Raw genomic sequence first — 26,554 nt, 5'->3', positions numbered from 1 at the left:
TGACCTATCAAGTAAATCTGCAGGCACAATTCCTGCCAGGAAAGAAAAATACTCTGGCAGACGAACTAAGCAGAAACCTCATGGATCCTCACGAGTGGAAACTAAATCCACAGGTCTTCAGCATGATAACAAGGAAATGGGGATGCCCAGACATAGATCTTTTTGCCTCCCCTCACAACTTCAAACTACGGAGATTCTGCACAAGGACTTCTCACGCACAAGCATGGAAAGTGGATGCTCTATCATTCATCTGGAAAACCCTAACAGTGTATGCCTTTCCACCACTACCTCTCCTTCCCAAGGTACTCCTAAAAGTCAGACAAGAGAAGCCAAAAATGATCCTGATTGCCCCAGACTGGCCACGCCAGCACTGGTACCCAATCCTAAAGAGCTTGTCTCAAGGCCCAGCCTGGCCTTTACCTCAGATTCCTCATCTTCTGACTCAACAAAACAATCAGATTCTGCACAGTCAACTCAGAACCTTAAATCTGGCTGCATGGCAGATAATATAGCCACTCAGACCACACCTCTCTCTAAAGCTGTTATGGATATAATTTTAGAAGCCAGGAGGCCGAGCACCAGGAAATCTTATGCAGAAAAATGGAAGAGATTCTGTGCTTGGAACCAGGCACAAGGACTCGAACCACTTGTTCCAAATATCCCTCAGATTTTACAATCCCTAACTGAGATGCTGGACAAAGGCCTATCCTTCTCATCAATTAAGATCCATGCCTCTGCCATTTCAGCACATTACAATACGGAACCTCCTATTTTCTCTCACCCACTACTTAGACAATACCTCAGAGGGGAAAAAAACATAAGACCCCCAAGGAGAGTACCGATACCTACATGGGACTTCAATTTTGTATTAGAAAAGCTCACACTCCCTCCTTTTGAGCCAGCCAATACAGCTGATATAAAATTCTTATCATGGAAAACTGTTCTGCTCCTAGCAATAACTTCAGCAAGAAGAGTCTCAGAGCTACAGGCATTAATGGCAGTGGAACCTTTCATCATTTTTCATCCGGACAGGGTTTCTCTAAGGACAAACCCAACATTTATGCCAAAAGTAGTATCCAGTGTGGCTCTTAACCAAACCATTCATTTGCCAACATTTTATCCAAATCCCCAGAATAAAGGGGAGAGACTTCTGCACTCTTTGGACATACACAGACAGCTACGCTTTTACTTGGACAAAACAAAAGCTTTCAGAAAAACTGAACAACTGTTTGTAGCATATGCTGCAGGATCACAAGGAAAGGCTATCTCAAAGCAGACTGTTTCAAAATGGATAGGACACTGTATTTGTTTCTGCTATGCACAGCATGGCAAGTCAGTACCTAAGAATATTAGGCCACATTCTACCAGGGCAGCAGCCACTTCAGCAGCCTTTCTCAGAGGAGTACCAACCAAGGATATTTTGGAGGCTGCAACTTGGAGTTCAGTGCACACTTTTACCAAGCATTATCCCTTACCTCTTTACTCCAAATCCAGAGCAGGCTTTGCCACTGCAGTTCTGCAGGGCCTCATAGCCACTCCTAATCCTATTTAGGCCCAGCCGCCCTACCTCAGCTTTGGGATTCAACCCAAGTGTAATGACTGCAACAGTGAAACATGATGAACATAGTACAGTTGTGTACCTACCATAAATGTAGATGTTCGAGTGTATTCACTGTTGCAGTCCAGGTTACCCACCCTCCATCCCCCTTTCTTTGCTGGGACTAGGTGTATTTGCTTGTAGATGAAGGTATTATTTTTATTTTGCTGTCTGGTTTTATAAGCAATATGTATTGCCTACCTTCTTGGGGGCACCTGACATCTGTGGCAAGAAAAACTGAAGAAAATGGCGTCGGCTGCATCTTAAATACCCCTGGCGCACTGACGTCAAGGAAGAAGCGACAGCAACCGACGCCGGACCAGGACTTTGGAATTCAGGCCAACTGTGGGTAGCCTGCCAGCAGGATAACCCATAGCTGTACTTTCCTTTGCTTGGCAGATAAGTTCTCTTTGGAGAAAAAATTCCATTTAATAATTTTGTTTCTTATTGATACGTACTTCTACAGGAAAGTTATTTTAAAGCTAGTAGACTGTATTTTAATGGGATGTCACAAGACTGCACTGTATTTTTAAATGGGAGAGATGCTTTTCCTGTCAGTTTAAAGATTGTTTATAGTAAATGAAAAACATAGTTTCTGTGGAGAACTTGTGTTTAGCTTACTTTGTGGAGTTTTCAGAGTATTTTAAAGGGGTCTATATTAGAACAGCGAAGAGGCGTTTAATCAAACGCCTCTTTGTCGACACATGTACAGCGCACGCACTGAAGCGTGAACACTCAGAACACCGATTTTCTTTCCCTGGGAAAACTAACACACAAACGCACACTTTCAAACATTACAATGTGGGGGGCTGTGCCCCCCACACCCCCCCTAACTAAATATGCCAACTCTGAGATTGCATTACAGTGGGGAAAGGGGCAAACAGACGGGGAAGGCCAAGCAATTTCTTTCCCAAGGAAAGAAATTGCTGTTTTGAGCATTTGCGCTTTAGTGTGTTCGCTATATATGTGTCGACGAAGAGGCGTTCGATTAAACGCCTCTTCACTGTTCTAATATAGACCCTTTTAAAGTGCTTTTTACTGCAGTGGTCTGTGATAAGGTGACTAAAGTCTTTTTGTTTTTACTGGCATTTGCTGCTTGTTTTCCCTGGCAAAGAGGTACTGTTTTTGGCTTGACCATGAAATTCTGTTTATCTCACGATTGGTCCTTTTGCCAGCCACAAAAAAAAGTTAAGCAAATAGCCTTTGACATCAAAACAGGCTAGCAATTTGCCTCAGGCACAGATGAGTAATTTGGGTCTATATTAGAACATCGAAGTTTGAAAACATCAAATGTTCTAATATCGAACCCAAAACAGCTAACGCTGAAAATAGCGAAGCTGCAGAACACCAAATTTTTCCCTAGGGAAAGAATTAGGTTGGCCGTTTCTGTGGCTTCACTATTTTCAGCACTGTAGTGGAAAGTTACGGTTTGGGTTCAGGTAAGTGTGCGATTGTGCAATTGTTAAGGTTAGGGCTCGGGTTAGGGCGCGGGTGAGGTGGGTGTGCGATAGTGACAGACTTTAGGGTTAGGGCGCGGGTCAGGTGAGTGTGCGATAGTGATGGACCTTAGGGTTAGGGTTTGGGTTAAGGTAAGTGGATAGATAGTAATGTATGTACGGTTTAGTGTAGGGTTAGATGTAGGATTTTAAGTATATATGTGTGGATTGCTGTTTTTTTGGTGTGTTTGTGTTGTGTGTGTGTTTTCTTGGAACAGCAATTTTTTTCCCTGGGAAAAAAAAATCTGTTCTAAGCCTTCGATGGTTTTGCACTTCAAGATTAGAAGTTCGAACATATGGTGTTTTAACTTCTGCCGTTTCATCGAAGTGATATAGACCAGAGTAATTCTACTGTGGCCATTAGCTGTACTTCATACCACTTACCTTTTACCCCAGATCCCTTTGGTGTAGAATCTACAGCCATTATGGACTGAGAGTTAGCCATGTACTGTGCAGATGTTGTGGCCCCCTCAGTGGGCAAGGGAGAGCCACTGTTGTCAGTCCTGGGAGAGGGCACAGGGAAGGGCCTCCCCACTTTGTCAAAACATTGTGCCCATCCCTGAGGAAGTTGCTGCTGCGATTAATAACACTGTTGGTCCCATTTTTCCTGATAAAAAGAAATGGAGTACTAAACATGTATCTATTCTTACTGAAATTTCTTTAGATGGGAGTACCTTACTGGGTCTGGCTCGCAATTTTATTCAGGCTGTTGATCCTTCTTGTAAAGTAGTTTCTTGTAAAAAAAAGTAAAAAAAAAATTCAAGATTCTGAATATGGACAGAAAATGAAGAGCAGATACAGATTTTTCAGCTCAGATTGCTGAATAAGATTGAGGGGAGCTCAGTTTCTGACTGTCCCTGTGGGAGGTTCTGTTTCACTGAAACTATTTCTAGAATGTGCCAGTGTTTTCAGTGGGAGAAAGATGAGGTTTCTCAGTCCCTAAGAAAATACTATGAACTGTTAGAGAAGGAATTTCCAGAACCTGCACCTACTGCTCCATTTTTGTCATCTTTGGAGGATGTGTATGTTACTGCCTGCAGTTTTCCTGACAGTCAGACAGCAACGCCTAAAAAGGCAGATAGGGTGTATAAAGTTTCATAGTCTTGAAGCTTTTATTACACTCTTCCCAAACCTGATTCAGCAGCTATAGTTTTAGTTAGTCCTTCTGCTGGTAAACGCCTAGTTAATGCCAATCATACAATTTCTAATAAGGATGGAAAGATTATTGATAAGTATGTGAAAAAGTGTATGCTTCTGCAGCTTTGATTTTTAGAATTTTGAATTGTCAGACTTGTATGTTCAGGTTTGTCCTGACTAATTATGAAAGTGTGAAGAATGTTTTGTCTGCAGTTTCGTCTTGTGAGGAAAAATCTGCTTTAAATAATTTAATTTTCTCTGGTGTTCCAATCACTACTCATTGTATTCAGTAGGTGTATGAGTTTGTTTGATACTTGTACTGTTTTGGGGAGGTTGGCATGGCTGCATTCTCAGAATCTCCCAGATGATGATAATGAGATTTTAAATTCTCCTTTGGATAAAGGTATAGTTTCTGGGCCCTGTGCTGCAGATGTGATCAAAAAGTGGAAAGAAAGGGTCAGCTGATCCAGGGAATCTCCTTTTTCAGCCCTCCTTTTCCAAATTTTCCATGGGATTCTGTAACTCCTCATCCAGTTTTGGTAGGAAACAATCTCAACAAAATATAGGTAAACAGACATTTCAGAGGAAATTGCAAGAAGATTCCAAGAGGAATTCTGAAAACTCAAGAAACCATGGACAGTTTAATAACTTGACTATTTGAGCCCCCCTCCCCTGCAAACACACACACACACACACTGGCAGCCTCTTTTTCCCCCCCAGAAAGTCTGAATCTCCATATTTTGGTTTCAGACAAATAAGTTCTGAAAATTATTCTTCAAGGTTACAGATGGCAGTGAAAGAAAATTCCTTCTTTCCAGGGGCTAATTCCTCATCCTGCAGACCAGACTCTCGTGTTTCCACCTGTTTCTTCATTGCATGCTATCCCAAGGAGTGATAGAACCACTTCCCCCATGACAGGAGGAAAAGGGGTTCTTATTCAAGGATGTTTTTAGTGCCAAAGAAAGAAAATGCTTGGAGACCAGTTCTGGATCTTTCTTTCCCAAACCTGCTTGTGGTAGTGCCTGAATTCAAAATAATCACACTTCACAGCCTATTACTTCTTCTTCATTCATGTTTCCTTGTAAAATTAGATTTAAAAGGTTCTTATCATCACATTTATATTCATGCAGACTTCAGGTGCTTCCTAAGTTTTTTTGTGTCTGGATCACATTAGTTACCTTTTGGACTGTCCACGGCACCAAGAGTGATCACAAAGTTTGTAGCTCGGGTTATAGCTCTTTGCAGGCTGCAGGATATCCAACTTGCTACATATTTAGATGATTTACTTATCTTTTTAGAGTCTTTTTCAAAGAATTACGAATCTCTGTCTTGGGTGAGAGATGTCCTGTACAAGCTGGGATTCCAAGAGAACATTCAAAACACTTTCTTGACTCTTTCATACAGAATTGTGTTTCTGGGATGTCAGCTAGACGCCACAGGTCAAAGAGTTTTTCTTCCACTAGAGAAAATAGATGTATATCTAGATCTATTACTAGGGCTTGCCACTCAGAAGTAAGTCACTGTGAGGAATACCTCTAGATTTTAGGTTTCATGCCTTCTATGATTCTCATGATACCCTGGCAAGACTCTGCTTGAAAGAGGTACAATGGTATCTGAAGTCTCTTTGGTCACAGCACCTTTACCCCTTGTCTTTTCAGATCCCAGTGCTAGAGTTTGTCAGAAGGGAATTCACTTGGTTGGGCGACAACAGATATCCCTAAATTCAGGTCTCTGGTTACTGCAGCAGTGATAATTCAAGCATCTACTGTTATTTATAGTAAGTTTACTTATACAACTGTACTTTCTCATGACAACTTTGCTAGTGTCATGCGTAAGTAAATGGTTATTAGTCTGAATGTGTGTATTAGTTATAAAGATGATGGCTGAAAGGGGCATGAGCAGTCTTGAGGTAGAAGAAAATCTATAACTGACAAAGTCATATACACTTTTAACAGATAGCTGTTTGTGGCAGGGGCACTTAATTCAGTATGATTAAAGAAATTAATGATTGTAGATAGATCTGTTTTCCAAAATGATTTCACAAGTCGAGTATAAACAGCATAGCCTTGTATTGTTTGCCTGTTCCAGATAGTTGATGTATGTATGTTATTAAGTTGGGAGTTGCGTGTTTAGTAATGTGGATCAGTTTGTAAAATATAGACAGTTGTGGTGTACTGCATGCCTTCACTGCACTTTAACATGTGCCTTCCATTTATATCAGAAGTGGCATTGTTCACATAGTACAATTTGCGGTTATCCTACTTCAGCTTTTACTTGCTCATCTTCATTAGAAATTTGCTGGTAAAGCTGTAAGTGGTATTAAGAGGGGATGGAATCCTAAGTTGGCAATTGAAGTTAAAGTTAAGAATTGTTCTGTCAGTACATTGGAGAAAATTTAAAATTCAGTAGGTCGTTTCACCAGAGATTAAGTGAAGATCAAGGGTGTCAAGCAATATGCTGAATTTTTAAATGAATGCTTAATACCTAAAAAAATGTATTTCGCGAAGAAGTGCAAATATGGCTTTTGGAGATTGGAGAAATTCATTTGCTGGAGGAGATATGTTTAAAAAAGGATGAAGAAGTGGACTGGTTATGACTGGGTCATGAAAATGTTGTGAAGAACTGTAAGAAGTGAGAAGTACTTTCACACTGTGGGCAGAGGAAAAATAAAGTACTTTAACCCACTTTGTTTGATGTCACTCCCTGGTAAAATATATAAGGATCACCAGCTCCATTAGTATAAAACAATAAAGCTGTAACTAGGACCTGTGCATCTAGACTTCAGAACCGTTGCTTAGGTGCCTGTTAAAGCTGGTGTGAGGGAGGAGAGGAATGAAAGCAGAGCTTGTTTGCTTTACCTCAGGGAGGGGAATGGATGCACATGTGAGGGCGCACAATCCATGGTAGAGCCACTGTTGTAGATCAGGGTCATGTGGAGATGCTGTCTGCAGGGTTGGGAGAGGGCAACTAAAATGACTCAGGACGGATTATTCAAAGACATGTTTGCATGCTTAGATTTGTATACCTTGAAAATGATAAAGGATGCATGATATGGACAAATAATAATGTGTTCTTGGTAATGCAGCTTATACCAAAAGATGGTGTAGGAAAAGAATATCTCTGAACAGGATACTTGTAGGTGTTTTATGACAGAGAAATTAACAGAGGAGTGTGCTACTTCTGCATGTAGTGTCATATGAATACTAAGTGTTTGAGCCTTATCATCCTGTTGGTATAAGGTCAAGGAGTCCAACCTCACTGCTATGGACTTGAGGTTGGAAACTGACTCGAGGAGGGCTAGCAGGGAGAGGGGAACAGGGTGAGTTTCTTCCTCACCTTAATAAGAACCTTCAGCAGAGGCCAGAGTAAGTTGTATGATTTTTGATAAGGAAGATGGTTTGGTTGACTGGTTGCTGTTAGGTGGACTTGCACAAAAGCATGCATTCCATTTTTATGCTGCTGCACACCACCATTCAGACGGAAATGATTGAACAGGTTATCTGGTGAAAATCATGTAAGTCTTCACTAGCTTCTTGAACAAAAAATATGGAGGAGACTGCAAAACGATGCAAGTGTCCTGAGAGTGAGGATGCCCTAATGAAAGGAAGTGATAGGGGGCAATGAGACACCAAAAAATAGAAAATTGAGACTTTGCAGCCCTGTCATAACAATATTTATTATAAAAGAGTTTTAAGAGGCTAGGATATATGGATGCTAAAGATGTTGCAGCTGCCATGTGCTGTATGTATGCATCTATGGACTTCTTTGATCATAGACTTTTTCTATTGGATTTCATGAGTTGCATGTTAATGTAGTATTAACCTCAAGCTTTAAGTCTTATTGTAAAGAATAGTGACTCTCTTAAATAACATTTCTTAACTAATTTCTAAAGGAGAGCAAGTTTGATATTTATCTTACTTCTGCCATTTAGGAAGGAGAAGTGTAGGGAGTAAGTGTTGTTAGGGGTTCCTGTGCCATGCTTAGACACTGTATTTAAGATCCACAGAACTGTAGGGATTCAAGTGCAATTAGGGTAAATGTATACTTCAAAATTGCTGTATCTCTGAGTGTTCCTTCATTTCTGAGATACAGAAATCTGGAAGTTGATATATCTAAGTAGCAAGAGTGTGTGTATCAGGGTATAGCCTCCCACATTGAAGAGTGTAGAGGGGCTTGATCACAATAAAATCTACATTAAATATGTAATGTCACCTTCTGAAATTGACTGTTATGAATTTGCACTTATTTTTTCTGCTTTTAGGGCTCTCATTATTGAGTCTGAGACTGATGTAGAGTGTTTTGGCAGGAGCTCAACTGGCATTCTCCAACAATGAATAACCCTGCCAAGCTGGTTTTATATTTTCATTTTTTTCTTCACTAAACATATTTTTAAAGTACTAAACATTCATTGAAAATGTCAGTATTATGCCAGTAATATTAACAAAAAGGTTTGTTTGAAAATGCAGGCTAACACAAAACCTGTTATTCTAACAACATTCTAAGTTTATAAGAGCAATATTTAAAATCTGTCTCTATTTTTGGGTCATTGTCCCCCTATTATTTAAGGCTTTGTACAAATTTCTTGTGTTAGAAAGCTGAGAGGCATGAGTGTGTGTGCATGTCAGGCTAATGTAAATCATTTAACCACAAGGAAGATAAATATGACATATTTTAGGCAGTGTGATTCTATTCATGGCTACATCTATACAGTTTCTTTCCACACTTTACTGGGGCATGTAACATTTAGTAGGACCCAGTGCTCATTTTTTTCACACTGTCTCCATCCCAAATGTAGGTGCTTTGTTCTGGATATGAAGTACATCAGAACTGCACCACCACCATGTTCTATTCATCTTAATTAGGATTATAGAAAGACTGTTTAAAAAGCTGCACTGTGTCTTACAAGAGCAAGAGGAGGTTATAAAGCTACGTTAGTGCTGTTTATAGACATTTCTTTTTTTCTCATCTTTTTAGATGGCAGATTTGCAGCAGGAACATCAAAGAGAAATTGAAGGTCTGCTAGAAAATATTAGACAGCTAAGCCGAGAACTCCGTCTACAGATGCTTATTATTGACAACTTCATTCCTCAAGAGTATCAGGTATTGTGAAACATCTGACAGTATTCTGCAGCCGTTGGCCTAATAAGTGTATATATCTATATCTATAGTCATATATAGTTAAATGTGTGTGTGTGTCTTTGTGAGTATTTATACACATGGGTGTATTACATAAAACCAAAAACTTTATTCAAGAGTGTCCTGTAAACACAGAAATCACTGTAAAACAATATGTGCGTTTTGTGTGTGAGCGTTTTGTGTGTGTGTGCGCGTGTGCGTAGGGTGGATAAACGCATGTGGTGCAGATTTACTTTTTATAACCCAGCACACATGAAACAAAAAGCAACTATGAATTGCAAAAGGCAGGAAGAGACATTTACATAAAGTTACAAGTTTTTCGCACATTCCTCATTTGCATAAGACTTTCTCAGTTGTGTTCTCATATTAGAGCAGCTACTCTCTGAATTACGCCTTAGCTGCTCTTGTTCTTAACTCATGTAAATACCTGCTCTGTTTAAGTATAATTACTGTGAATACCACCCATTAAGTAACATGCGTGGTTGCATTTTTTTTACATGGAAGACTTGTCAACTAAGTTGCATGATTCACTGATAAAAGACAAAATAGTCTGCGACATAAGAAATGATGGAATCAGTGTCAGATCTGTAAGAGAAGTAAATCCGAATTTAAACCTATGGCTTTGTACAGAGTAAGTGAAATTGCAATGCACAGTTAATTCAACTGTGATTGTTAGATAAAATCTGAGTCTAATGTAAAGTAAAGGATGAGGCCTACTGTGAAAATATTCAAGTAGATGTAATATAGATGTGAAAATGAGCTGTGATTTGCAGAGGAAGTGTGAAGGAGTTGAAATTCAAGATAATATGTATTTGGTGTGGCTGTAAATATGAAGAAATAAGTGTCAATCATTTAATCAGTTTTGTAGATACTATACCATAAAGAATCACTTTGAAAAGATGTGCAAAGTGAAATGAGTGTTGAAAACAATTAGTGTTTTTGAATCAAAACAGGAAGATTTTTTGTTGGCAATATCAGAATGGAAATGTTGATTCAGAAAAGAGGTCGTACATCAATATAATTTACAGTTACAGAAGAGGCACAGAAATAAAATAACCTAGACAATTGTGCAGAGTGTAGTATTGTGTCAGAAAATACATCTAAAGCACTGCGACTGAAAGGCAATAAAGTAAAGCAGCATTTACAATACTTGCAGATTCAGCACGCCAAATAAAGCATTTGGGTCAACAGATACTGCCTTGTGGATTTTATCTGGGAGGGGAAGATAGCAAGAGTCAAGTGAGATAAGCTTATTCTCCAATAAAACAGGGCAGATTGGGGTTACCCAAGTTGAAGATATATTTCAGAGCAATACAGTTAAGGCTCCTATACATAGCACAAGCAGAAAACTATAATTCAACATGGAAAGAGATGATGGTGAAACAGGGGGGAGGTTCAAGAAACAAGGAGAGACTGGATGTAGACCTTTAAGGCGGACAACAATAATCATACAGAATATGATATTCTGAAAGTTGCAGAAAGTATTCTAAGTATTAAGCCAGCACTGGAATGGAGAAAGGAGATTCTGCCGATAAGGATGACTGCAATTAGGGATGCAGACAATATGCAAGAGGGGGCTAAAATGTATTAGAGAAAACTGGTAATTGGAGAAAACTGGCAAAGGAACCAAAGTATTGGGAGTAAATGACTAGAGAAGGAAAGGTAATAGAATGGGAAGACACCAAAAACTTATTTGGACTGCAGGTTAAAGATTGCCTTCCCTATCAAGGATTGACATCAGAATGTAGGCAAAGAGAACTAAATAAGGGGGTCTAAATGAAAGACCAACACTGGTAGAGGTTTTAGTAGAATCTAGAACAGAAGTTGCCTTTAAGAAAGAAATAATTAATGTAGCATATAAAATATTGCATGATAACTATAAGAATCAGTCAAGAGGAGATTAGGAAGGATTGAGAAGAGAGACTGGATAAGTAACTCATAAAGAAACAATGGGGGATATACATCTCCCAAATATGCAACAAAACCTAGAAGATTTAGAATTTTTGCTTGGAGGTGTTTACATAGGTATTTTTATACCACAAGTAGACTCCAAAGAATTTTTCTTCATGCATACAGCAAATATTGGAGGTGTGACGGGGAAGAAAGAGGTAACTGGGAACATATTTTCTGTGAGTGTAATGAGTTGGCAGACTTTAAAGATTCCCTGCAAACTGCTCTGTCAGAGATGTTAGTTGAGCAAATTGGAGTAACTAGGGAAATTATTTTTTTGAGCTGTGATACAGAATCGGAATTGCCTAGACATGGTAAGGCCTTGCTGAGGCTACTTATGATGGCTTCCAAAAAAAAAAACAATTACTAGAAAATGGAAATCCAATTCTAAACCAACTTTATTAGAAGTAGCGAAGATAGTAACAAAGATAAAACAACTGAAACTGGGATCTTTAGAAAAGGGTACAAGCAAATTACATAGGAAAATTTGGAAATATGGGATCAATACATGCAGAGGAGGAACAATGTTTAAAAGAAGGCAGAAATTGAATGAGCTATGTATTGTTTGACTATTAATGACTGTATATATAAGTGATGAATAATAGTTGCAGATACATTTGTGTCGGCACGGTTTATAGTGTATAATGTTTGCAACTGAGATTGTATCATCGCTGTGGTTTATTTTCATTTATGTAAATGTAAGATTGCCTATGTCACACGTGATCATTTATTGCCTTGTGAATTGAAAAATAGAAAGTAGTAGATCCTGTTTCAAATTGTAGTAAGGGATTAGGGAACTGATTCGCCTAATATTATTGGAGCGTATCCCAACATGGCCTTTTATCAGTTAAGTACTTCATCTCTAGTGAGTGAAGTTCACTGGAGACATAGTATTGTGATTGGTGGGATGTTTTAATATTTGCCCTACCCCCTGAATCATACTGGCTAATGATGTGAATTGACATGCAAAGCCTTCATGAGGAAACTCATCCCCTTTGGTAAAAACTCTGCACCCATGAACTACCACATAAGCGGTAGTCTACTTGTAAACACCGAAAGTGTGATAAGAGACCTTGGGACACAGGTGGACAGTAGTCTCAACTTTGATAATCACATCGCCACAGTGGTCAGGAAATCCTTCTACGTGGCACACCTCATCACAAAAGGTTTCTCATCCAGAAAAAAAGAGGTCATTGTTCCCCTCTACTCATCACTCATTAGACCCATTATAGAGTACAACGCCCCTTTTGGTATGTACCTCACAAGACATCTACAACAACTGGAAAGGCCGCAAAAATACCTCACAAAGAGGATTACTGGCCTCAAACAGATGCCTTACGCAGACCGTCTAAAAAAACTCCAGCTTTATTCCATCGCATATCACCTACTCAGAGGCGATCTCTGCCTAACATAGAAAGCTATGTGTCCTAGAGACTTCCCATACTCTGGAACAGACTACCTATCTATGTCAAACAGAGCTCCTCAATCTTGATGATTGGATGGGTAATAGGAAATTCACCCCGGGGATCACTTCTGTCATTCTGCTTGACAGGGGCACAGGAAAATAATTTTCTTGGGTGGCGAAAGCCAGGGTACCTTTTTGGCTAGGCTTGTATAGGCCCTAGGGCCAATAGCCTAGTACCTACCTATGAACTGGTTCCACTTACTAAGTTACCTGCCCCTCTCTTATCCAACCATCATATTTCCTAGCAGTTGCTTCTGTCATTGGTTCCATTCTATACCAGAGTGCGTGATCTGGGTGCTGCCACATATTTCTCTTCCACCTTTCCCTTTGAAACTCAAAAAAATGAGCTTTCTTAGTCATGCCATTCCTCTTTTCCCTGGTGTCATTTCCTCCAAATCTTGTGATGCTGATCAAACCTGGATCATCTGGGTCAAAGTTAGTGCTTCATCCCTGAATATCAAGGAGCTGACCACTTTGCTGAATTATTCACAGCTTTGGGAATCATGCAAGGTGAATATCTTGTTCAGATGCACTGCAAGTAAGTCATGCATCAATAAAGTTCAGGTAGCTGTCAGGGGTACAGCCGGAAGGAATTACATACTTGGTTGCCATTATAAAATAGACTGATCTAACAGAATGAGCAAATGATATGACTGACAGTGTGAAGCAGGACAATATTATTGTGTGCAATGAATTGCAAGGTGTAAATGGCAGCTAGTTTCCTGCAGTTGAATTAATGCCAAGAGCTAAGTTATTTTCATTATTAGATGCAGGTAATGGACTCTGGCTAATAAATCTAGTCAATGAAAGTTCCAGGTTATACTGAGACTTCAGATGCCAGCGAGGGGAAAGGGTGTTAACAGGAGGAGTAAGTAGGCAGATGTCAGTGACAGGGTAGACCAAAACAGAGTAAAAAATAAAATAAATAAATACATTAGCAGCCAAAGAGAGTTGTTGCACAAGTGACTGAAAACTTAGAAGTGTTGCAAACATTATTGATCAGTTAGTGTTGGGGCAGAATAAGAATAGCATGATATGAGAATGACTAGACAGTGTAATTTTAACTTAAATGATAGCAGGTGTAAAAGAAGAGAGCCAGATCTGAAGTTTACTATTCATCTTAGTGCATTACAAGAGCTGAAACTAGACTCAGAGAATGTCAGAGAAGCAGTATAAGACAGGGACGCATTAAAAAGATTTCTGGAAGTTATAGTTTGTAAAATCTTGTAACTAAATAATTCATGCATTTGGATCTCAGAGAGTATTAAGTTTTTGTCGACTAGACATTTTTCTAACAGGTATTTATTTATTTATTTGACATTTGTTGACCAGGTTAGTCCGACAGGGCAGAAGCCCTTTATCAGTGGAGGCCTGGGGAGAAAAGCTCCACTAATGATTACAAACATGTGGTATAAAAAATACAATGGTTCACAAGATAAAAAGATTATCTAAAGACAGTATACTCTAAATTATCTAGCAAATTACATAGATACACTAATCAAAGGAGGTCTACATCAGAAATAATAATCAGTGAAATTAGCTAAAGTCTAGCAGTGCAGGCCCTGTAGTTGTAGAATTGATTAAAAGTGGGTGAGGGACTCATAAAGACAAGAATGGAGAAAGAGGTTACTTTTGTAGAAATTCGGAGAGGAGAGAGAAGAAGGTGTGTCATTTGTGAAGTAGTGGGGAGTAGAAGTTCAGCCAGTGAATAGACAAGAGTGGAAGAAGGGGGTATAGTTGGTAGAGAGGCTTTGAGAAGAAATTTACATGCAAGGAGGGTGGTTACTGAGACAGATTCAGGAAGAGGATGTGAGACATGGGAGGCTATCATGGAGGATGATTGCAGTGACAGATCCAAGAACTGTTGTAAAGTTTTTTTATAGCAACCTTGAATTTTTGTAGGTAAAGAATAATCTGATCTTGTTAATCTTCTTCCCATTCATCACTGATGGGTTCGTCGGCCGAATACTAAGCTCGCGTACACCAAAAACTGTCGTGCTAAGCTGCTACCCACAATGCCCTTCTCTCTGTTACCTCAGATCTCATTTGTTGCATAGCCATATAGCAGCATTTCACCAAGCTCTCCAGCTAAGTGTTCTATTTTATTGATAATTGTATATTTTTGAACTTTTTTTCCTAATCTCACTCTTTCACCCTTATTTTTTCTAACTAGTTCTACCCGTTGGGTATTTGTTATACCATCATTGATACGCCTTCTCCTTACCCTTGTGGTATCGCTTGATACCATTGTTGGTATCTTCTTTCTGTTTCTTCCTTCTTTCCTTTTAGATACTAGTAGTGTGTGTATTTTGTGTGTATGGAAATGTCTGACAAAAAGGGACATCGGGGTTTAAACATTGCACCTCTTGCAATGGCAAACTCCCTAGCAGCGACTTGCACGCCGACTGTGTTTATTGTCTGGGGGTTTCTCACCTCTCTGTTAAACCTCCTTGCCAGATTTGTGTAAGTTTTAGTCAGCGGACGCTGAACGAAAGGAAAAACAAACTAATTCTGAAAGACCTTTTAATTTTTCCTTTCGGAGAGGCCCTTACTGTGTCGGAGGTCTTAACCCCTCCAGTGAAGGACAAGAAATGTCCCCATTCAGATCCCTCTTCACCAGATGGTGATAAGGGCAAGTCTCACAAACATAAGGCCCACAAATCTTCTTCGGAGCATAAGATTGCTTCATCGGCTCCGACTACGACTACTGCTTCTGTTCCAAGCTCTGCTCCAACTGCCACTTTGACCGAAGTCATAGACATTACAGAATTTTTGACATCAGCGCCACCTATGGCACCGACCCTGCCTTCCATGTCAGCTATGGCTTTGACCTTACCTTCCACAACAGCTACGGCACCGACTTGGCCTTTTACCACACCGAAAGTGGTCTCATCCCACCCAATTCCTTTGGAACCGGTAACTTCGACTCCGAGTGCCTCCTCGGCACCAAGTCTTTTTTCTAAGCCACTTATCCCTTTGCTACCTGTCTCCAAGTTAGAGACTACGGTGGCACTAGCTCAAACACCATGGACCCAATACTCCCCTTCATTGGATCCGTTCCTAGGTCAGACGTACAGCCCCTTTCTGGACCGACCTGACTCCCCTTCAGGAGTGTCCACAAGGTCCACCAAGAGTCTTTCTGAATTCAGTGTGGTGCACCTGTTGGATCAGCTGTTGACAGCCAGAGGGATAACAAATGTTCCTAAGACTCACACCCCTTTGGGGTTTGGGTCTATTGCTCCCAGGACACCCAAGTATACTCCTCTTTTGGATCCGTCGGTTTCAAAGCCCATTGCTCCGCCGTCCTTTGTGGAAACACATCCCTCGGTGCTGACAGTGACTCTCCCTGAGACTTCGAGGCCACCCCTTTGGGTTTCAGTTCCATTGGAACCATCCCTTCTTGAGACTCATGGTTGGGAGGTGGAATCCTCAGTCCTGAGCACGGTTCCAAGTGTTTTATTGGTTCCATCCTCGGATCTGGGGATAACATCTTCCCCGATCTTGCTTGAAGCTCCATCCCCAGTAGCGGGTCTGACGGAGTGGGGTGTGACCCCGGTTCTGAGGTTGTCCTACTTGGTTCTGGGCTCCCATTCCTCTTCGGGCAGGCCTGCTTTCTGGGTGATGGAGAGGGTGCTTGCTTCAGAAAGTACTCCTCCAATGTCGGAACTTCACCCTGCTCCCTCTGAGCTACAGCTACCACGGGCCACCTCCCCAGGCCATGGAGGACAGAAGCCTCAGGAAACCCCAGTTCAGGGTACCCATCCTTCCGAGTCTTCCTCAGATATCCCCACTGATGAGCCTCCTCGGAAGAAGACGTGTAAGGGGAAACACATTGACTCTCCTGAAGAGTCTTTGACAGAGGATACGAACTACGATGATGGGGAGGGGTCCCCAAGGTCACCCCCTGATGATGTCTCCTTCATAGACATCCTGGAAATATTGAAACAGAGGGGTGGCTGGAAGCCCTCTAACCCTTCCTCAGAGGAGTTCGTCTTCCTGCAAGACTGTTCACTCTCGGCCTTCTACATCTTGGTTGACCCCACCTGACGACGAGTTAGTGCAGCTTGTCGTGCAGTGTGTGTGGAAGAGCCCTGACTCTATTGAGGCCATTCCCCGGAGACCAGATAAGATTCTTTCCCCACTGAAGGAGCACACCCCACTGGTCCAGAGGTTTGCTAGTTGACGCTATGGTGGAGGCGGCGGCCACTGTAAAGGATCTAGTGGAAGAAAGTCCTACTGTTCACCCACCCAATAGAGAGTCTCAGTCTGTGGACAGACTGGGGAAGCGAGTTTTTGCTTCAGCGACCTTTGCTGTCAGGTCTCTGAACTACTTGGCACATTTCACGAGACTCCAAAGAGATCTGATTACTGAACTTTCTGAAGCCCTCACAGGTCAAGTTTCTGACAGGACACAAGACAAGGTTGCCTCTCAACTTGCCACCCTTGAATCTATCTCCAACTCGTCCATGAGGTTGCTCTCCCACGCAACCAAAGGGGTGGCTAGAGCTGCGGGTGCAGGCATAGTCATGAGGTGTCATGCCTGGATGCACATCTGTGATCTCACGGACTCCTTCAAGTCCATCTTTTTGAACGCCCCGATTGAACCATCTTTCTTATTTGGTCCTAAAGTAAAGGGCACACTGGCCAGGTGCAAGCAGGATGGAAAGACTTTGTCTGCCGTTGGCCTATGTTTTTCCAAGCCCCAACATTCTTTTTCCAGGAACCAGAGGAGTGGGAAAATATGGCACAAGAAATCTCAAGGTCTTTTCCGTAAAGCACGTGGCGAGGATTCCCACAGAGGCAGTGGGTGTTCCAGTGATGGAAGATGCCCCTTTAGGGCCAGAGGGGGTCCCCGAAACCAAGACTCCAGGGATTCTTTCTCTGGGCGGTCTTGTCAATGCTCCTGAAGCGTTGCCCAATTGCTTTCCTCTGGAAGCAGTCAGGGCTCATTTTTCTCTGTACCAAACTGCCTGGCGTTCTATTACATAAGATCGATGGGTGCAGAGAATAATCTCCAGAGGCTACTACATCCCTCAAACCTCCCATCCAAAACGTACAAAGAACCTTCCTGATGTTCCACCCAGTCAAAGGGAAGAAGCGGCTTCAGAGATAAGAAAGGTGTGTCAAAAAAGAGTAATCCAACCAGTTCCTCCTGACCAGTGTGGATCTGGTTTTTACTCGAGATTCTTATTGGTGCCAAATAAGACCGGGGACTGGAGACCCAGTCTGGATCTCAGACATTTAAACAAATCAGTGGTTCAAACCAAATTCCACATGGTCACTATTCAATCCATTCTCCCTTTTTTACTGGAGGATATTTGGATGTGCCCGATAGACCTCCGGGATGCGTATTACCGCATCAAAATGGACAAACACTCCAGAAGTCTCCTTCGCTTCCGGCTAGGAGCCAGTCATTACCAGTTCCGAGCCCTGCCGTTCTGTCTCTCGATGGCCCCTAGAGTGTTCACGAAATGTCTAGCAGTGGTGACCGCTCATCTCAGACTTCAAGGATTCCAGGTGTTTCCATATTTAGATGATTGGCTCCTTTCCACCCCCACCAAGCATCTTCTGACCATGGCCCTCCGTTACACACTCACTGGTGGAGTCCTTAGGCATCGCTGTACATTGAGAGAAATCCAATTTACAACCTGCCCAACAGCTGGAATTTATAGGGGGAGTTTTCAATACTCAAACATGCCTGGTATCTGTACCAGCTCACAGGCTTCAGAGGTTAAGATTGCAAGTACGGGTGATACTCTGTCAAAGAAAGGTTGTCAGCAGGAGAAGTTCTCCAGGCTCTGGGGTTCATGGCTGCAGCCAGTCTGATAGTTCCTCTGGCAAGATTACACATGAGACTGTTACAGTGGCTCCTATTGTCCCAATGGTTGGCAAATCTTCACCCCCTAAACTCACAGATCCTCATTACCAACTCTTGCAAGCAAGATCTCCTCTGGTGGATGAGGCCAGACACAGAACTTTGGTGTCACTCCTTTCAGACTCCTCAACCCAATGCCACTGTGACCACGGACACTTCCCTGAGAGGGTGGGGGGGGGCATTTTCAGGGAAAGACAGTCCAGGGCATGTGGTCGAGCTTTGAGGCCAACCTGCATATCAATGTTCTGGAGTTGAGAGTGGTGCTGTTGGCGTTGCAGGTTACATCCACTCCTTCGATCGGGAACGGTTGCAATTCAGTCAGACAATATGTCAATAGTCTGGTACATAAACAAAGAGGAACCAAATCCTACCCCTTGTGTCGAGAGGCGATGAGAATTTGGCACTGGGCGATAGCTTCCAACCGCTTTCGTGTAGCAATGCATATCCCGGGGAGTTTCAACGTGATTGCGGACAGGCTGAGCAGATGCACCCTCCTTACATACGAGTGATCTCTCAATCCAAAGGTGACGGCAGAAATTTTCAGCCGATGGGGCCAGCCTTGCTGCGATCTCTTTGCCTCCCCTTCAAACAAAAATGCAGCAGCTTTTTTGCCCTCTTTCTCCCAGAGGGGGAGCCCCCGAGAGACGCTCTGACTCATGATTGGCCCATGGGTCTCCTCTATGCTTATCCTCCAATTCCTTTGATACTCCTATTTTTAAAGAAAGCGGTTTGGTTGAGATGCAAGGTGATCCTCATTGCCCCTCTGGCCTCAAGTGTGGTTCCCCTTCCTCCAGCCTCACCTGTTGCAACCTCCATGGATCCTGAGCACTCATCCAGACTTAATTTCTCATTCCCAAGGGTTGACTCTCCCAAATCTGTACACTCTCAAGCTGACAGCTTGATTTCTCCACTTCCGTTAGTTGCCAGGCAGGAAAAACCTTTCCTCGCCTGTTCGCGATATCATTCTGCCCTCCCATAAGCCATCCACCAGAAAACTTCACAGAGATAAATGGAAAAGGTTTGCTCTTTGGTCTAAAGAACAGATGCTAGATCCCTTCTCAGCTCCGGTGTCTGTTATACTTCAGTACCTTTCTGAGTTTTTTGAGACTGTAGCATCAGCTTCTACTATACGAGTCCATTTAGCAACCATTTCCAACTTTCATAATGGATTAGAGGGCACTCCACTTATCTCCACCCGCCTATGCAAGACCTTTCTCAAAGGAGTGTTTCATAACAGACCTCCAATCAGGCGTCCGTTAGAGGCATGGAATCTCTCCCTAGTACTACAGTCTCTCTCTACCCCCTTCTGAGCCTGCTGCAAAATGTGATCTGAAATTCTTATCATGATAGCTGTCACATCAGCTAGACGTATATCAGAATTACAAGCCTTCTGCATCAAGAGACCGTACTTAATTTTTCATAAAGACAGAGTATCGCTACGTACTAACCCATCTTTTCTCCCCAAAGTGATTTTTGACTTCTCTGTGAACCAATCCATTGAACTCCCAGTGTTTTTCCCAAACTATTCCAATAAAGGAGAATACTGCCTACACTCATTGGACGTACATAGGCAACTACGTTTTTACTTAGACAGGACTAAATGTATCCGCAAGTCAGATCAACTTTTCATTTCCTTCTCTGGTCAAAAAATGGGATATGCTGTATCAAAAGTCACTTTATCAAAGTGGCTCAGAGATTGTATTGTTTTTTCATATTCAAGTACAAATGAGCCTAAACCTCACAATAACAAAGCACATTCAACTAGAGCTGTAGCAACTTCTGTTGCTTTTCACTCCAGAGTTTATATGGACGACATTTGTGCAGCAGCCATTTGGGCTAAACCGCACACTTCCGTCAAACATTACAAGTTGGATATGGTCTCCAGGGGAAGAGCAGCCTTTGGCTCAATGGTGCTCAGGAATGTTCTTCTATAAGGGCCACCCAGGTTTCTCAGGTAGCTTGGGATTCTGTCCCATCAGTGATGAATGGGAAAAAGATTAACAACATTAGATAAAGAAGTTATGTCTTACCATAATGTTCCACCTGTGTTATTGATCTTCCATTCATCACATCCCACCCTCCATTCCTCACCAAAGGCTCCTGGTGGATCTCATGGATCCTTATGGTGTTTTCAGGGTTTTTGCGCAGAAATGGCTTTTACTTCTGTTTGTCTTATGCAAACTCGATCTGAAGTAACAGGGAGAAGGGCATTGTGGGTAGCAGCTTAGCGCGAGAGTTTTTGGTGTACGCGAGCTTGGTATTAGGCCGACACAGTTCCGAAGGCTCAGACGAACCCATCAGTGATGAATGGAAGAAGATCAATAACACAGATGGAATGTTATGGTAAGACATAACTTCTTTTTGCTGATTTCTAATGGAAGTTTTTTTCCAAGCTAGGGCTGGGAGGTAGCTATAACGTTTTTTGCCATAGTTTGCTTTTGGGTTTGTAGATTTAGAGGAGGTTTTGGTCAGAGCTGAGGAGAGACCTAGGGGGAGTATAGAGGGAGACAAGAGAGGCAATATCAGGGCAAGAGGAGGGTTGGTACAGTAGGGTGTGTATGACCTGGAGTTGGGTAAAGAGTAAATGATGAGGAGAGTTATAACCGGTTTGTTTTGGAGGACAAGACTGTGGTGAGAGTGGCAGGAATGACCTTAGACAAATTTAGCAATTTTATTTTAAGTAGATTCAAGTTTCATTAGGAGGGAGGTCTGAAAGTTGTTGAGGATTTGTGAGCTATAGACAAGGCTAGGGAGGAGGTAGGTATGGGATAGGGAGACTTTGGATTTGGAGTTGAGAAATTTTTTTTTGCGATATAGGAGTCCAAGGTTTTGGTGAGTTTTCTTAATGTTATTGGGGACATGCAAATCAAATTTGACTAATGACCCCCAGAAGCTTGGTGTGAGATTTAACAACAGAGATGAGTGTATTGTTGTGGGAGTTCGAGAAGGAGTCTTTGAGATGGTTAATGGTTTGGGGAGTGAAAAGCAGGAGTTTTTTGTTTTTATTTATTTTTTTTTTTATTTAGAATCAACTGGTTATTCAAAAGCCAATTTTCAATTGATGAGAAGGATTTTTAAGTGAGGGTGTTTAGGTGAGAGAGGGGGTCTGCTCTGGTGATGACTGTGGAGTCATCTGCATATTGCACAAAAAATGACTAAGGGCAGGATGTGTGTAACTGGTTGATAAATATATTAAAACGTAGAGGACCAAGAATGGATCCCTGAGGTATGCCCATTTTAATAGGAAGGGGAAGAGATGTTGCAGAGAGCCATTTAACTGATTGAAGTCGATCTGAGCAATAGCTAAAAAAACAGGAGATGGTAGATGCGGAGAGATTAAGTTCAGAGAGTTTAGAAAGCAGAAGAGGATGGGACACAGTGTCGAAAGCTTTTGAAAGGTCAAGGAATAGGGATGAGATGAGTTTATTTTTATCCCTGCCTTTGGATATAGTATTCAGGAAGGATACAAGGGCAGTGGAGGTACTATGTTTTGGGTGAAAGCCATGTTGTGTGGGGGTGAGCAAGTTCTCTTGTAAGAGGTAGTGGAGGATTTGTTTATGGACACATTTCTCTAAGATTTCGGAAAGAGGAGATAAAATAGCAATAGGCCTGAAGTTGGCGAGTTCTGAGAAGTGAATGAGAAGTGTGTAGAATGTTTTCCAGATTGAGGGGACTTTGGATTCAGCAATGGATCATTTGATGAGAATGGAGATAGGGAGGGCAATCAAATTTGCTGCCATCCTCAGGAAGAGAGGTAGCAGGTTATCCACAGAGGGTGAGCAGGATTTTAGTTTGTTGAGCAATGATTTTTGATACAGTTAGTTGAGATAGGTTTCAGAGAGAAGGCCTGAGTTTGATAGGTGGTTGAGTGTGGGTTGCGAGTGATATTAACATTGGTACTGGAGTTATTTTGGAGAGACAGTTTGCTGTTGGTTTCAATGCAGTAGGTGTTAAAGTTGGATGCTGTTTCTAGGGAAGAGTTGTGGGGACATGCACTGGGGCCAGATGCAGAATTTGGTTCATAGGTTCATACTAGGCTATCTGCCCGAGGGCATTTACAAGCCTAGCCCATAGTTTTGTGGCTTACGCCACCCCTTTAGTATGGGGAACTATACCCATTATTTTGCTGTGCCTCTGTCGAGCAGTGACACTGAGGTAATCCCTGGGGTATATCTGCGATCTCCCATCCATTGGTCAAGATTTCGCTTGAACAAGGCCAGCGAGGTGCTCTGCCTCACATATACCGGGATTTTATTCCACAGCATAGGGAGTCTTTAGGTGATGAATCTATCCCTCCAGCACGTCCTATTAATAGCCGTGTCGAGGTTTAAGTCTCCCGCCCTTGTGGCTCTGACGGATCTAGATTTTTTGGTGTGCCAAAATATCTTTGGGTTCGTTGAGAGTGAGGAGGGAGGATTGGTGTAGAATGTTTTCTTATTGCTAATGATGTGTGGTTTTGTAAGGTTGTATAGTTCTTTGTAGTGTTGGAGATGGGAAGGAGTTTTGTTTTAGACCAATACTTTCTAAGCTTTGTCTCTTTGTTGCATGAGAGTGTATGTGGTTTGAGTTAGCCAGGGGGATATGAATGATTTTACCTGAACAGTGTGCAGGGGGACAAAGGAGTTGAGAATATTGAGAAATATAGAATTGAATTTGAGGACAGCATCATCAAGAGGTACATATTTAAGGAATCTCCAGTTTACTGATGAGGGATAGTTATTTAAGATGTCAGGGTGAAAACTGGCGAACTTGCAACACCTATGGGGGTCGATTGTAGTGAGGAGAGAATCTGAGAACCTTGATAGGACAGTGATCACTTAGGGAGTCAGGGAGCGTTATGGGAAAGTGATATTTTTGAGGATCAGAGACGAATATCCAATCACAGAGGGAAGAGGTATTTGTAGGTTTGTTGGTGTGAGTAGGAGTAGTGATTAAATGGGAGAAGCCATGAAGATTAATATGTCTGGTAGGACTGCTGGAGGATAAGGATAGCCAATTGACGTTTACATCACCCATGATAGTAGTCTCATTGAATGAGTGTTAGAGTGAGGAGAGTAGGTTCTCTAGTATAAGGATATTATCTCCAGGGGGTATGTATATTACAGCTATGGTAATTGATTTGTGTTTGTTAATTTTGCAGCTGGAGTAGTAGTAATTCTGCAGGAGAGAATGAGGGGATGGGAATGGTTAGAGGAGTTAAGGTTAAACTGATTGGAGAACGTATTAGCAATCCCACCACGTTTTTTCTGAGTTCAGTCCAGATGTAGGATGTTATAGTCTGGGGGTAGAAAGTCGTCAGGAATATGGGGTTTTAGCAATGTTTCTGAGAGCGCCAGAATATCAGGAGAGTGCAGGTCTAACCAGGCATGAAATTCCCTGATTTTGTTTAGTATACTTCTGATGGTTATGGAGAATAGGGTTAGATGTTTTTTGGGATGACAAGGGGTAGTTAATTCTGTGAGCTTAGCATTAGTATGGGTATGGCAGTGAGATCCATGGGTGGGATGATGAATGTCACCTGATAGAAGAATAAAGAGGACAGATGTAGAGTAGTGAGAAGAGGAGGGTTAGTGGTAGTATTTTTCTTTGTTTTTGGAGAAGGTTGGGGGATGGGGACGCAGTTTAATTTTGGGAAGGGGGGTTGTGACAGTTGGGTAGAAGATATTGTTGGAAATGAGTGGATGGACTGTGGGGAAGGTATGGTGTAGCTAGAAGTAGGACAGTGGTGGATGGGTGTGATGTTAGTGTTGTAGGAGGATAGGTTATGTAGGAAAGAGAGAAAGCAGAAACAGAGCGGAGAGCTAGTATGATTTTGAGAGGAGACATAAGTAAGGGGTAGATTGGTGAAAGTAGGTGGAGGATGTTATGAAGGAGAGTGTTGATGAGAGATGAGTTAGAGAGTTGTAGATTCTGGGTTGTGAGTTAGTTGTAAGTGTTAATAGCTAGAGAGGTAGGATGGTGATGGTGCTATAGTTATGGGAGAGGAGAGATGGATATTGTCATATAGAAGGTTAGGAAAAGATGAGTGAACTGTTAAGTATACATAAGCCTAGGATAGTTGTGTGGAGTTGTGATTGCATTACAGACTAGAGATATGAAGAAGTGAGGTGAGTTAAGAACGTAGAGTAATTTAAATTATGTAAGATTAGGAGGTGAGATAGTGTGAGACAGATGGGTGCAGGGATACAAGAGGGGAGTATATAGAGGGGGATGGGGTGTGGAGAGTACTTACAGAGGAGGAGTTGTTAGAGCTGTGCTGTGTAATTTTGTGTAATTACATAGAAGGGGAGGAGAGGCGATTAGATTGGCTGGAGATTGGGAGGGCGGGGTTTGAGAGGGAGTGGAGAAAGAGGGTTACCTATAAATTAAAGTATTCCTCGGGTGGGTAGAAATGGGGGAAGGGTAGTGGAGTGGAGTGAGCCTGAGCGAAGTGAAGGGCAAACAGAGCGGGCAGAGTCAGATTAGACAAGAATACTAAAAGTGAAGAGAAACAATCAGTCAGTGAGTAGAATGTCCAGAATAATGTTGTTTTTCTTTTTGATTTGTAAGCTGAGAAATAGTGAGTAGGCAGAAGAAAAAAGAAAGAAAAGGGGGATTACTGTGGAGACAGGTAAGACTATAAAAAAGAGACACTGAAGGGAAATGGTTGCCATGTGGGGGGGTTGAAACTTAAGGAGAGAGAGAGAGAAACAAGGCAGCTAAAAGTATTTGTTAAGTGGGTCAGGAGTTTAAGGAAGAGTAATGGAATAGGTAGGTTGAGGGAGGTAGAAAGTGGAGTAAGATAGTTCCCTGAGGGGGGCTGAGGGAAGGAATTAGGGCAGATAGGAGGAATCCTGGGTCGGGTTGTTTGAGCAGAGAGTGGAGCAGTGGGGGGTGGAGGTGATGTGCAGAATCAGCTAAAAGGAGGGTATTCTTAGCAGTTATCAAGTATTGGTATGGTAGCACTTTCCATACAGTAAAATTACTGGGATAGCTGGGAGTAGCAGTCTCCAGCTGGAGAGGAGTCTTCCCCTGTGTCATGGAGATAGAGGGTAATTTGTAACAGTTCGAGTGGAGGGCTCTAAAACCTAAAGAAAAAGGGAAGGTGAAGAGAAAAAGTCAGGGTTAGAACTAGTAATGCTTAGGGAAGGGGAATATGCAGCAAGAGGCAGAATAGCAGAAGGGAAAAAGAAAGTATAGGGTTAGAAATGGAGGGGGTAGGAAAGGGAAAGATTGTGTTTAAAAGGAGCAGGGAGCTGAAAATTAGGTAGTAAAGAAAGGAGGGAAAGGCGTAGAAGACAGGGACTTCAATAAACTAGTCACAACAGTTCAACACAAAATAAATTCAATCAACACAATCACAGTGGCTTCTAAGCTGCATTAGTAGCCTACAGAGCAGGAATAGCACTGTAATACATCAACAGACATTTGCTGTTTATGGCGTAAGAAAAATTAAATTCAGTGATATTAACATCCTGCAGAAGAAAGTAAAAGCCATGCTGTTCAAATACAGCATACTTTGACTATTGCAGTTACAGGCTTGCTTGATTTCAGTGAAAAGCAACTGGTTAATCAAAAGCACTATACACATTAATAATCTATGTTGCAGTTGAAACTGGCATTACAGTTCTGTAACTGGCAGCCAGCTGTGTAGAGCCGAGGCCACTATGAGAACTATGGTACTAACTGACAGTAGGTATTAAGAGAGAACTACACAGAGCCGTAAGGAGGCCTGAGCTAAACAACATGGGTGAGGGAGTCTTGCAGCTTTGTTCCAGCATGTATAGGTTCTTCAGAGAACCCGCAACAGTATTGGTTAAATTGCTAGTAGCCCAGACAAGGGTTATGTTTGCTAAACACAGAAATTACTTCATCCTGTTTAGGAGGTAAGAAATACAGCTGTCACAACCAAAATCAGA

The 26,554-nt window shown here is 41.9% G+C and overlaps 1 protein-coding gene across 2 annotated transcripts in view; it reads left to right on the top strand.

Moving 5' to 3' along the window:
* The window catches only part of KIF3A (kinesin family member 3A), a 1,506,491-nt gene that overhangs the window by 1,333,723 nt on the left and 146,214 nt on the right, over nucleotides 1-26,554 (top strand). For both annotated transcript variants that reach the window (XM_044069250.1, XM_044069251.1), the window contains exon 13: nucleotides 9,205-9,330. In XM_044069250.1, coding sequence (XP_043925185.1) covers nucleotides 9,205-9,330 — 126 coding nt within the window. The remainder of the gene's footprint in view (nucleotides 1-9,204; nucleotides 9,331-26,554) is intronic.

Source organism: Protopterus annectens, chromosome 4.part0, assembly GCF_019279795.1.
Source record: "Protopterus annectens isolate FY-2018-M chromosome 4.part0, PAN1.0, whole genome shotgun sequence".
In the NCBI taxonomy this organism is placed as follows: domain Eukaryota; kingdom Metazoa; phylum Chordata; order Ceratodontiformes; family Protopteridae; genus Protopterus; species Protopterus annectens.
Note: the sequence above shows the minus strand (reverse complement) of the source record. Positions and strands in the feature narration are given on the sequence as shown.